The sequence below is a fragment of the Hoplias malabaricus genome, chromosome 14 (assembly GCF_029633855.1).
Source record: "Hoplias malabaricus isolate fHopMal1 chromosome 14, fHopMal1.hap1, whole genome shotgun sequence".
Lineage (NCBI taxonomy): Eukaryota > Metazoa > Chordata > Actinopteri > Characiformes > Erythrinidae > Hoplias > Hoplias malabaricus.
The window spans coordinates 9,060,725-9,074,814 of record NC_089813.1 but is presented as its reverse complement, the minus strand read 5'-3'; the positions used below and the strand labels follow the sequence as shown (position 1 = coordinate 9,074,814).

The following is a 14,090-nucleotide window of genomic DNA, read 5'->3' as shown; positions in this document are numbered from 1 at the left end:
CACACTGACAGGTTAAAAGGTTAGAATGTTTCAGTGGAGTAGTCTTTAAATTTTTCCGAAATAAAAAAGAGAAAACCTTCATAGATTCCCACCAAAAGGGATCATGGGCTATTTCCCTCCAATCAAAGAGAAGAGAGGAGATTCCTGGACAATCATGTTACTGCTACTGTAAGGGGTGTGTTTAGGACCCTGCGGCGACGCGACACTCTCTCTCTCTCTCGCGCTCTCGCTCTCACACACACACACACACTGGAGTAAGAGAGGGAGAGGGAGGGAGAAGGAGCAGGGCACTGTGAGACGGATCTGCACTTTACAACCCAACAAAAACACAGAAAATAGAAGGAGGAGGACACGAACGACAGCGTTCCAGGAGAAGCACATCAACCAGGGAGCTGTGCTCAACTCTCCTGGCCCTTTGAGCAGCAACAAGCTGCAAAACACACAGACACACAGCGGGGACGGACGGAGGGATTTTTTACCCCCTTCACCCCTCCTCTATCCCTCCATCTCTCCTCCTCCTCCTCCTCCTCTTTTCTTTTGAGTATATGTGGAGGTCAGCGAGCACTCGGATGAGAAACAGCGCACCGCGGCCAGGCGAAGTTTGCTCGTTTACTTAACACGGGGGGAGCCGAGAGAGGAGAGACGGAGGAGGGGGAAGAGTTCTGAAAAGGGTGGAGAGAAAGAAGACAGAGCGGGAGAGATGGTGTTGGACGCGGCACTGAGAGCAGCTTGGCTCAGCGTCCTGGCGCTGGGCTACTTCGCCTTCGCCCCGTGCAAAGCTCGGATTTACACCAATCACTGGGCTGTGAGGATCAACGGAGGTGCCGAGATCGCCGACCACATAGCGAACAGATACGGTTATAAAAACCTCGGCCAGGTACGTGGAGCTCACACGCATTCACTTATTTCACGCATTTACCAAAACAGGTGGACATTCGCTAATCCATACTCGAATTAAAGTAGTGTTACTTATATTGTTACAAAAATAATGACACTACGAACACACTCAAGTAAATATCCTACCTCCCCCCACGAAAAACCCAACACAAGTAGTTACTACCAAGCTGCCAAAAAACAAGTTGAGTTCAATACCCCATACTCTAATAAAAGCAGTGTTACGTTTTCCCAAAACAACTCGACTATGAGGTGTTAACGTTACAACGTACTTGTCCCATTATCTCCGGTGAAATTAGCTGTGTAAATTCTGTTTTCCTTCAAAACAACTTGAGTAGTACTTGGAGAACTCAAAGATGACTTAAGTTTAAGTAAAAGTACTCTTGTACTCAACTGCATACTCAAACTACTTAAAACTCAACTTTAGACGTCACAATGGGTAACTGGGTATTATGGGTAGATAATGTCTCTGGGTAACTGGGTACTCAGTACTCTTTACTCAAATTAAAAATATTTCCCTAAGTCTATTCGAGTAGAAGTAGTTACTTGGGTGACTTGAAGTAAACATACCTGAGTACTCAAAACTCTATCCTCAAGTAAGATTACTGTTATATTATTTTAAAGAAATGGTACGTTTATCTTCACAAGACAAGTCACAAAACACAAGTAAAATTAACATCTCAATAAAACATCCTGAGTAGATGTAGTTACCACCGTCCCCAAAGCCAACTTGAGTATATACAGTACCCTGTACTCAAAAGTATAGTTTCCCCCCCCCCCCAAACAACTTGACTAGGACTAGTTACTTGGATAAAATAAGGACTTTCTCTGTAATGAATAATCCTTACCTAAAGTATCACTTTCTCCAAAACCAACTTTATGTAGAGGTATTTACTTGGATGAGTGCTCAAACTCCATGCTTAAGTAACAGTGCTGTTGAGTACAAGTAATTGGATAAAATAATGACTCAATAAATGTACCAGCCCAAAAAACAACTATTAGTAGAAGTACAAAAGCAGCAATTAAAATCACAACATGCTTTATTACGTGCAAAAATATGACTGATATGAAATAAAACATTGAAAGTCAAGAATGTGATCAATTCCAATGAAGTACATATTTGCCACTAACAAAACGTGATATAAAAAACAAGTATTTTTTGTAACTAAATATGACTGGCATAAATGTAGCTGAGAAAACATATGATTAGAAAAGTACACATCGTTTGGTATTTAACTTCCGTCCATGTTGTGTTTTGTGCTTGTGGCCTTTGTCTTTCCATCAAGTGGGGAGTTAAGCAGTCCCCATGTCAAGAGTGTTCACAAACCTTTCAAATAGGTCTGTGTGTCAGTGGCTCCTTGTGGCCGCTTTGCTCCTAGCTGTGTTAAAAATGTGAGTTTGAGGCCGTCAAATTCATGCCTTTACCCTACGTTTAGTTCACGAGGAAGCAAAGCTGCTCCGTATATATGGACCAACAGGTGTTTCAACAAGTGGCTCCAATTCAGAGTGGTCACTTTAGACAGTGTGTTACAACTGCTATTGCATTCAGACTACAGTGGCACTTTGGTAAGAGATTACTAAATGTGGTATCATATCGACTAGCTGTATTATCTCAGTTAATAAAATAACCCGTGGAGAAATGTTTTGTTCGTTTGTTCACGCATGTTTCAGCTTCTGAAATGTATTCAAATGAACAGACAATCCTTTGACACTTGAGATGAGGTTAATGAGGAGTTTTGAAGTACTTTTGCCCTTGGACATGTTTTATTTTCTTCAAACCTATTCTAAAAATCTGGCATGAGCTGTGGTGCCAGATGCATGTATTTTCCTTTAAGTACAGTGCCAGCATTATTTTTGGCCTATGGGGCCAACTGTATATAGATTTACTGCAAAGCTTTTTGGGAGAGATGCAGTGACCATAACTCTTGACTATAACTCAGGAAAGTTTCTTGAGCTTGCTTATGTGAAGTGTCTTTCTTGGCCCCCACTCCGTTTGCATTGCTTCTTTCTGGGAAAATTTAGCAAAGATGGCCAAAGTACAAGGCTCTAGAGATTGTGACGCATATTGTTGGCTGAACTGTGGAATAAACTGCTCTTTATTTCCGTTAAAGATAGGTTCACAGAGCTAAGTGTAAGGAAGAAGTCAAATTTTGGTTTTTACTTGACCAAATATGTGGATTTAGACTAAAATGGTATTTGAATTTTTAGATGTCATTAGTGTTGCATGTAAATATAAAGATCATATTCACAGCAATATAGGTTTGACAGATATTTCTTAAATTTGGTGACACATTATGAACTCCAGAAGAGTGCTGAATTTCTGAATTAAAAAATAAACATTGGATTTCTCTGTAATGAGTTTTTTTAATATATGTTTTATACGTTATTGTGCTTCGTTCCAAGCATTGGTAGATATGCACATACCTGACTGCTATACTCTTCTATAGAATTAATTTAACGTGACTGTGCTGTAATGTCCTGTTTTCACCAATCAGAGAAATCAGTGCAGCCCTTAATGTGTCATCTATAATACCTCTGAATCTGACTCATACAATTTAACAATTAGCTCTGCATTTTCAACAACTTCTGGTAACAGCAGTTATGAAATTGTAAGTTCTGCCGGGAAGTTGGGCATTCTCAGTCTTGACATGCTTTTGTGGAAATGTGCTGTAGGAACCTGCTTTTGGTTCATTAATCATTCTTTTGGGCTGTAAGTGAAGATTTTCATTAGAAAAACCCTTCTGCAAACCACTGAAATGTGTTGATGGTCCTCACTGCTACCCAGTCTGGTTTAGTTTGGCATTTAAAACTTTTTAGATTGGGTTTTGGAAATGATCAAGTAATTCTCGTGAGGTGTAGATGTTCAGCTATGTTTATTTAAATGTTTGAGCTTTGTATGATTGCACTACATTCTCATATGTATGCAAATGTGATGCTCATACATGGGTAGTGTTGCTGCACATACAGATTTCACCTTTGTAAAGTGATAGGCCCAGGTTAGCCGCATCCTACATTCTTAATGATGGAGCCGATTCCAGTAGTGTAGTGCAGGCTTATGGCCGATATTAATATTTCATCTCTGTCTCAGCCCCTTTTACAATTTGCACCTGTTAAGGTTTGGAGGACTTCCCATGGTTAAGGCGCAAGGACCAGGATGAATGGCTTCTTCCCCCCTCAGATGGACTTGACAGTATATCATGTGTTTTTAAAAAGATTTGTTGTTTCTACAGATAGGCGACCTGATGGACTACTACCACTTCTTCCATAGCCGGACGATAAAAAGGTCGACGCTCTCCAGCCGAGGCACACACAGCTTCATCTCCATGGAGCCAAAGGTCAGGCCGTCTCCATGGCAACCACCCGCCTGGGTGTTCCATGGTTTGCGCCAACTTTTTAGTTGTTTATTCAAAAACAAATACGGTAAACATGAAACGAGTTAATTTAAACATATGGTTTAGATGGTCATGAGCTGCTCGCAGATGTGGCTGCTTTGAATGCTGATACATCAGTTTGACATTTCCATACACACAGACACAATCTTACATCCAGCTCCTAAATGTTACATTTCCACACATTCTTTTTGTACTTGTCCCTGTGTGGTTTATGTCTGGTTTACGTTTATGTCTGGTTTACGTAATTTTCTAGGGAAAATTAGGATATATTAAGTACAAGTTAACGACAGTCTTAACCTGAATGATTTTACTCACTCTTAGGTGGAGTGGATTGAGCAGCAAGTTGTGAAGAGGAGAGTAAAGCGAGATTATAAACCTTCTTCTTACACAAGTGCTGTCCAGACCACCCCGGCTCAGTCAGACTCCATTTACTTCAACGATGCTAAATGGAGTAGCATGTGGTACATAGTAAGTGTTCCAAAGCACAGTTTAAGTGAAATTTCTACTGCACCTTTACCTGTACCAATTTCTGGGCTGTGTTGTCTTAATACTGGACCTTTAAAGTTCTTAGTTCCCGAGGGATTTAAAAAAAAAATAGCACAGGCGACTAACACACAGTCATTTAAAGACACAACCAGATATCCATCCATCCATTATCTGTAACCACTTATCCATTTCAGGGTCACGGTGGGTCCAGAGCCTACCTGGAATCATTGGGCGCAAGGCAGGAACACACCCTGGAGGGGGCGCCAGTCCTTCACAGGGCAACACACACTCACACATTCACTCACACACTCACACCTACAGACACTTTTGAGTCGCCAATCCACCTACCAATGTGTGTTTTTGGACTGTGGGAGGAGACCCGCGCGGACACAGAGAGAACACACCACACTCCTCACAGACAGTCACCCGGAGCGGGAATTGAAACCACAACCTCCAGGTCCCTGGAGCTGTGTGACTGCGACACGTCCTGCTGAGTCACCGTGCCGCCCCACAACCAGATATCTCTCCAATTATTATTTTTCACATTATGAACCAGCCATTATACTAACACCTACTGGCCCTGGGGAGATTCTGTATTAATCATGGCCACTCCTATTCCTGGAACCCATCCTTTAGAGTATAAACTGGTTTGTTCAGAGACTTCATAGCAATTTGATTCCTCATGAGAGTTTCATTTAATAGACAATGGAATAATAAATTGTTTACTTCATTTTGGGGTTAAAAAATTTTAGTTTCATTCAATAATTGTCTTGTAGCACTATTGACGTTGCAGTCTGTTATAATAGACTGTTATAACCACCTATTGATAGATTTGCAAAGGTATTGTGTCCAGGGCTGAAAAACATTGTTTATTTAAAAAAAAAAAAAAAACAATAAACAGGAAAGAGAGCAGTTTTTTTTAAGATTGTTAGACCTGCGATTTTAATTCTACCTTGCACTTTCAAAAATAGTGTCTTCAAGGTATTTAGCATAGCTACAACAGAGTTAGACCAGCCAGAGGCAACCAAACACTGTGCTGTGTACACGACGACAACCACAACTAAATGACAGTCTGGTACTCTGCTTTCAGTGCTCAAAATTAAAGCCAGATCATCTTGTTGGTCTTGGTTATAAAAAAGAGGTCTGGGCCATCATTTGTAGAAAATAAATGCAACTGAAATCACAATATTAGGCAGAACAAATTCACTTGTGGATTGATGTGGTACCTATGCTAAAATCCCTCAATCTACAGTTGACATGACATTATACGGGCAGTGTCAGTGACATTGTGGTAAAGAGTACATTTTCTCCCTTTTATTTTATCATTTTTATAACCCTGATTAATATGTAATTCATTTAATTATTTTCCAATATGAAAAATCACGCGTCATGTCCTGAAATGTTGTGATAATTAGTTAAATTGACAATGTGCTAGGCCACAGAGTTTATGAGAAGAAACCTTGACCTTTGGTGTAATTTAAGATATTTCAACATGGTTTTGAAATGTTACTTTGTTTTCACGTTCCGGCTTAAACGGAATTCAAATCAATATGCTGTACTCCGAGGGCATGTTGTTTCCAGAAATTGCAAGGTCACACGTTCTACATACCTTATGCTCTTTGATTGCTGAAAATTTGGTGGCTATAGCACTTTGCCCTTGTTTGTTTGTGGCTGTAAACCTGCATGTTACTGACTTTTTATGTTCGTTTTCATTACTGTATCATGCATAAGTGGCTGCTGTTTTATATTTGAGACATTCACTCAGATGGACACACGTGGACTGTAATTGGCATGTTGAGTAGTTATTGGTTGTGCATGCCTTAGCATTACAGTATGCCTTAGTATTACAGTATTACACAGTTAAGAACAAAGGGTGTGCTCATAGCTGAACTCTTCTCAGCTCTGTCAATGGTTAATACAGATCTGATAACGGCAATACTTTGACCTGGACACCAACATCTAGTCCTGGGAGTTGTACTTTGAGAGCAAATAAACTTGACATGTCAAAGGTGGGCCACGGGTATTGGGTTTAATCTGCCATTTCATGTACCTGGGAAGGTTATGATGCCTTTAGGTGACAAGGAAGTGACAGAAGGTTAGTCATCTAGGAAAAACATGATGAGTTGTCTTTTTCTTGTGAAAATGTTGGCTTTCGGTTTGGTACTTCCCGTACTTCCAGGTGTGGTTGAAATGAACAACACGCTAAATCCAGAGTTGTCCATATTTGGTCATTTCATTGGAATACTTGCTCACTTTCCCAGCACACATAATTAGATTTTCCTCTTTGTTTCATGTTTTTGCAGCATTGTAACGATAACATCCACAACTGTCAGTCAGACATGAATATCGTTGGGGCCTGGAAAAGGGGTTACACGGGGAAAGATGTGGTGGTCACAATTCTAGACGACGGGATTGAGAGGAATCACCCGGATCTCGTTCAAAACTATGTGAGTTTGGGATTTAAAGGAGAGAATATGTGTAAATAGTTTCTTTGTTTTAATATAAGTTTAAGCACTTGTTTTCTGCTCTGTTCCAGTCATTGAAAAAGAAATAACTTTAATGTTTTGGCTAAAAATGAAAGAAGGGATTTACTGACTTCAGAAAGAAAGCCAAAGAGGGGAAATCCAGTTTTTCAGTTTGGTCAACTTGAGCATGACCCATGATAAATATGTCTGCCCCGATTTTAACTACACTTGTCCTCATATCTTTCTCCCCTGCAGGATAACCATGCCAGTTATGATGTCAATGGAAATGATTTGGACCCCATGCCCAGATACGACGTCAGCAATGAGAACAAGTAAGAGTGCAGTGCTCGCTGAGGGTAAACACTCTTCTCTTGCCCTACTCCAGCCACTTCACCTGTGAAGGAGTGTGTTTATAGAGCATTTCTGTGAGGTGTGTGTTTGACTGAGAGAGAAGTGTATTTGGTTGTGAATGTGGATATTTGCTGTGTGTGTGGTGAGTAGATGGATATCCCTCCCGTGTGTGTGTGTGTGTGTGTGTGCGCAAGTCTGTGGCTTCCACCCTGCCAGCATGTGTGAGTCGGTGCCAGATGGCATCGCAGCATTTTTGGAAGGTTGGGCCAGAAAGCTTGGCCTGGGTTTTCTCCTCAGCACCAGCACTGTTCTGTTGGGGGTTCAAAAATACTGCACTACTTAAACTAACCATTAAAATGCCATATTTCTGCACCTGTTTTCCCAGTTTCAGAGGGGAGATGTTCCCTCTAGGGTTAGGGGTGTTAGCCTGGATAGCATTGTATTTGTACCTGTTTTTTTAAGCTAAAATGTGCTTAAGTTGAACTGTTTCATCTTTTTTATTTTTTATTTTTTGTTTGTCGTAGGGGGGCACTTTTAAGACAGAACAGATTTGAACCTGCCTTCCTTGTATAGGTATAACCTCAATTACAAAAGGATATGAACTCACAAGTCTACTGTTTGTAAGCGAACCTAATTTGCCCTCCAAGTTCCAGTGCAAATCTAAAGAAGCCAGTTTCACACACCAGACAGTTTGGGTTTATCCACTGGGGGAAAATTGAGTAAATAATATATTATTATTATTAATGCCAGAGTATCAGTTGGAGCCTTCACTTGCTTCATAGAGGATTTCCATGGCCTGAGGAATTTACAGAAGGTTGTCTGAACCTATTGCTCTTGATGGGAGGATGTGTGGCAGGAGGGAGGATTTTCCTGGCATGTATAGGCACGTTCTATAGAATACTGTCTGCTGTGTAGCGGTTCGGTGCTGGATGCTTGTTTTTGCGTTGCTTGAAGAAATGCTTTATTTAAAACTGCTAGCGTGACTGTCAGTGAATGGCACCTGTTTAGGACCTTTAATTTGCGCATTCTAGCTGAGCTCATTTTTATTCATCACCAGCACAATTGCTTTACTATTTAGTCTCTATTCCTTTAAGAGCTTAGATGCACCGGCGATGTATAGCATTTCTGCAATACCATCATGTCACTACATCTTTAAATAATGTCAGTAAATCTTTTCTATTTAACGATGATGGTCTGTCAGCAGACGCTAATGACCGTTTCTGCACTGGATAGGACTTGCATATGCTTCTTCAGCTTATATGGATGAAATATGAAGGGAGATTTTGTTTGAAGTGCGGCTCGGTGACTGCAAGCTCACCTGCTCAGGAATGTGTACATCACACACGTTAAATATACTTTTGTGTCACTTCAAAGCTTATTGTATGTTGGATTTGGCTTGAAAGAAACAGACATGCACTAGCCTTTCTGTACTTTCATGTGTCTTGGGCTGAAAGGTGATATCTTTGTGTAAATTGTACTGAAATATACGTTGTGTCTAACATTTAATGTGTGTGCTGTGGCGTTGGCTTTTATTTATAGCTGTATACAATCTCCTTTTAGAAACGTGTGAAATAAGCTTGAGCTTCTACACATGAGTTTACGGTCACCGTGCTCAATATTAAGGAAAGGCTGCATTGACCTGTTAGTCAGTGGAACAGTGTTCTGTGGAGTGATGAATCTAAGTACGTTTTGGAGGAGTAATTCAATAACAGGGCAATAATAAGTCGGTGCAAACCCTTGAAAAAAATCTGAAAGGATGAGTATGTATCTAAAAACTTTTGGCTACACGGTGTATGTGTTTGAGTATTGAGTTTTCTGGTGGCTGCTTGAATTGTCCTGTGTGGGTTGTGAGCTGATGGCCTCCGGAAAGCAATGTCCAGGTTCATACTGCGTGGGCAGAGCATGATGATATGAGGTAGGGGTGTGTGTGTGTGTGTGTGTGCATGCGTTTTTCTGCTTTTCTCATTGACCTGTAATCCTCTGACAGATGTGAATGACCATGGTACACTCTTAAATGTGTTCCCAGAACAAAAAGTGCTATGAAGAACCTCTGTATGAAATAATAAAATAAAATAATGGATACTTGTCCTTTCTTTAAAAATATCAACGTTGTAATTTGGTAGGAAGTAAAAACAATTACGAACAACTTTTTTTATAATTCAGAGGCTTTGTTTAATTGTATTCCAGATGATTTAATTTTAGAAGTAAATATGAACTGCTCCCTTGTTTTCCTAAAGTTATCCACTGATATTTAATTAGTAGGTTTGACCTACTGATATCAGTTCACCTCAGTTTTATAACCTTTTGACACCATAAACATTTATTGTGGTTTTGTTGATTGGACCCTGACTTGGCCTGAGATCTGCTGCTGTTGTGAATCTTTTGAGTCTTCTCTCTCGCTCCCCCCCCCCCCCTTCTTTTTTTTAAATGGCTGAGATTCGAGACAGTGGTTGTCATGGCAACGTGAGTTTTTCTGTGCAGCTGTTCTCTGCTGGAGGTTTCACAGCGGAATGCAGACCGTCTCTCTCTCTCTCTCTCTCTCTCTCTCTCTCAACCTTGACTTCATAGAAGTTTTTACGTTTTTTTTTTTCCTTGTGAGTGGTCACATTAGATTTATGCGGGTTTAGTTTAGGTCAGTCACACCACTAAGAATGCCTCCACGTGTCGTCTGCGCGCAGAGATGAGGGGGAACTTTCATATGTTTCCCCCTCAATAGCTCAAATATTTAGCCACTGTGTTTGAGCCGGCTTGGCTCGAAGGCAGCATGTTTAGTTTCAGCACAGCTGTTGCCTCACTAACCCTGTAGTCTCTATCTCTCTCTCTCTCTCTTTCTCATATGAGCTGGAGCTTAGGACACCCAGCAACCTCTGAGTATACCTGTCAGTTTTTGTATTTGTTTACACACTGATGTTTGCATTCTTTTCAGGCATGGCACACGGTGTGCTGGTGAAGTGGCAGCATCCGCCAACAACTCCCATTGCACTGTGGGTATTGCCTACAACGCCAAGATTGGAGGTTAGTACTGCTGGCCTGCCCCGTTTTCTCCCAGCACTGTGGCTTGGCACTCTGGCCTCTCTCTCTTTTAGCCCTCTGTGAGTGTACACTTCTCTCTTTCACTCACTCATTCTAACTTGTCTTGCATTTGATCCAGTAATTTTGTTTTACACTACGATTAAGCAGGCGAACTTAATAAATATACCTACATTCTGTCATCATCACGTACAAATGGCTGTGTATTCCCAAACCTGACACTGACATTGAGTCTGATGTTGGCATGTGGGCAGTTCAGCTGGTAGCCGGATGAAATGAATTAACAGCACCATTTCTACTGTTTACCATTTCTGATAATGATGCAGTATTTTTATTATTATTATTATTTTTAAATACCATATGTACTGTGGTAGTGTGCCACAGATGTACCACATACGTTGTTTTTATGTTTTAGCTTTTATTTATGTTTACTACAGTAAGACAACACAAATAAATAGTCACTATGAGAGACTATAGATAGGTGTTATGTTATTTTCCCCTGTACAACTCAAAGTTAAATCATGCATAACCACTAAAAGAATATTTCATAATGCTCGCACTTCACTCATGATCTAGTTTTCACTTAATGCAGCAGGGTACGATTATAGTTAAATATCTTTGTATTTTATTTATTTATTTATTTAATTTTTACTCATTTTTGAATTGAAGGCAGTGAGTAAATTGCCTCATCATGCTCGTCTGAAATTGATAGTGCCTAAACTTTCTGTAATTGGTCTGAAAGTCACACTGGAAATAAAATGTTACCGTTTAGAAACATGTTAATGCAAGGTGTATACAGACTCATACGTGCTTACAAACCCATAAACAGCTCTAAGTGTGTGTCTGTACCCTGCAGGTGTTCGCATGTTGGATGGAGATGTGACTGATATGGTGGAGGCCAAATCCCTAAGCTTGCAGCCGCAGCATATAGATATCTACAGTGCTAGCTGGGGTCCAGACGATGATGGAAAAACCGTGGACGGGCCAGCCTCTCTTGCTCGACAGGCCTTTGAGAACGGAATCCGGCAGGTAAAGAGAGAATTAAAAATTCCATGTAATAGAGCAGAGCTGAGAATTGTTTAAAAAATTTTGTACCGACATAAAAAATATATTTATACTATTATTTTAGAAAGTATATATTTTTTTCTTTTTCAATCCTTTTCATTTAAATTGCAAAGTAAAATTGGTGTGTGGTGTGGCTTACACCCGAAATCATTTTAATGTGCTGGGGATGGGCACATTTACAGACTGCAGTTGATTGTAATTACATATTGCATTGTGGATTTTATTTTGAAACAGGCTTATTTCTTGCCTAATATATGTATGTATATTTATATTTATTACCCATACGTACAGAGATGTTAAACCACCCATGAAACATGCAATAATCGCTTACAGAAGGTACAAATATTAGATATAGGGGGTCCTCGACGTATGACGTTGATCCGTTCCTACGTCGCGTCGTAAACAGATTTTCGGTGTTAGTCGGAACATACGTACATACTGTACGTAAATAACATACTGTAAGCACTTATCCTACAATGCGACTGGGGCCGTCCTCCTTGGTCCCAAGCTGTGTAACCGCGTATTCTTCCGCCACGCACACCAAACACGAAGTTCGCGTTACGACGTTTACGACGCAAAACCACTTAAGTCGAAACAAGATTTTATACAGTAAATGGGAGATGTGTCGTAACCACGTAACATCGTAACTCGGGACTGATGTAACCCGAGGACCTCCTGTACAATTTATATAATTAAAGCATATCAGCAGAGTTTATGGAGTATATTATGGATGGAGGGCGGCACGGTGGCACAGCAGGTAGTGTCGCAGTCACACAGCTCCAGGGACCTGGAGGTTGTGGGTTCGATTCCCGCTCCGGGTGACTGTCTGTGAGGAGTGTGGTGTGTTCTCACCGTGTCCGCGTGGGTTTCCTCCGGGTGACTGTCTGTGGGGAGTTGGTGTGTTCTCACCGTGTCCGCGTGGGTTTCCTCCGGGTGCTCCGGTTTCCTCCCACAGTCCAAAAACGCACGTTTTAGGTGGATTGGTGACTCAAAAAAAAGTCTGTAGGTGTGTGTGTGTGTCTGTGTTGCCCTGTGAAGGACTGGCGCCCCCTCCAGGGTGTATTCCCGCCTTGCGCCCAATGATTCCAGGTAGGCTCTGGACCCACCGCGACCCTGAATTGGATAAGAGGTTACAGATAATGAATGAATGAATGAATTATGAATGGAGTATACATGGAGGTAGTATATATTGAATTTCGCACTCAATCTTGTCAAAACTGAATTGGGAGAAAATTTCTATAAATATACAGCAACTGTTTAGTGATGTATTTTGTTTATGTAAACTTTTAAATATAAAAGGCTTTTAAATGTTTTTTGTAGCAACTTGTTGAAGAATTAAGTTAATTGTTCTTTGCCAGATTTGTCATAGAAATGTATGAGTGTGTTTACATTTTTTTAATTCATGTTTTTATTTGTTTGTTTGTTTTTTTAACAACTCTATCCAAGCTAAGCCGTTTAGGAACCTTTGTGAAAATTGTACATGGTTGATGAAGTGTATGTGTACAGGCAACAAATCCTATCTGACCTTTCATGTTCACATCACATGGCAACAAATTAGATACATACCTAATTTGGAACTTAAATCTGATTCAGAAAAAAATCAGATTTGACCTGTTCACGCAGCCCTAAAAAAATCCGATCTGTGTCACGTTCAAGGCAATAATCATATTTGAATCATTTCAGTCTGTTAATGTAGCCAAAGAATTTATAATGAAAATATGGATTATTTCATGCTTTTCATCTTGTGCTTTTTTAGCAGGCGCTCTGAGGGCGTTTTCTTGCTTTCTTCTTTAATTCCTGGTAATTCCTGCCCTTTGGGAGTGACTTTCAAGTGTAGGTACAGTTTATGTAGACTGAGTCATAAGTTGTGTGGCAGTAATTGGCCTCTCTTCTGCACCAAAGGTGTGTTTGGAGTGGTTTAAGCTTGTGTTGAGTATGCAGGCTATATGTGGCCTTTAAATATCTATCAGTTTAAGTTTTGTTCTTTGAGAGATTGTGCACTGAAGCAGAGGATAATATTGGTGATTTAAGTACCATTTTATCATTTTCCCAATTTCTAGTTGGATGAGAATGGAATAAGATCAATAATATGTTCTGCCAAACTCCCGTCTAGCGTATTAGATGAATGATTTTTGAATTTGTGTCATAGAATACAGTGAACAAAACAAGGTTTGAGATTTTTAGAGGCATGAATTTTGTTATCCCCCTCCAGGGAGTGTTCCTCCCTTGCACCCAGTGATTCCGGGTAGACTCCGGACCCACCGAGACCCTGAACCTTATAAGCGGTTACAGACAAAGAATGAATAAATTATGTAATTTTGTTTTTCTGAGGTTTCACACATGAAATTCTCAAAATGGACGACGTCCCAAACTGTCGTAAAAAGGATGTCAAAGATCTATCGTCTCT

General features: G+C 40.4%; 1 protein-coding gene across 2 annotated transcripts in view; it reads left to right on the top strand.

Moving 5' to 3' along the window:
• Positions 1 to 268: 268 nt before the first annotated feature.
• pcsk5b (proprotein convertase subtilisin/kexin type 5b) overlaps positions 269 to 14,090 on the top strand; it is a 48,031-nt gene continuing 34,209 nt past the window's right edge. For both annotated transcript variants that reach the window (XM_066643158.1, XM_066643159.1), the window contains exons 1-7: positions 269 to 877; positions 4,125 to 4,229; positions 4,608 to 4,754; positions 7,076 to 7,219; positions 7,493 to 7,569; positions 10,515 to 10,603; positions 11,475 to 11,647. In XM_066643158.1, the coding sequence (XP_066499255.1) occupies positions 701 to 877; positions 4,125 to 4,229; positions 4,608 to 4,754; positions 7,076 to 7,219; positions 7,493 to 7,569; positions 10,515 to 10,603; positions 11,475 to 11,647 (912 nt within the window). In that variant the 5' untranslated portion in view covers positions 269 to 700. The remainder of the gene's footprint in view (positions 878 to 4,124; positions 4,230 to 4,607; positions 4,755 to 7,075; positions 7,220 to 7,492; positions 7,570 to 10,514; positions 10,604 to 11,474; positions 11,648 to 14,090) is intronic.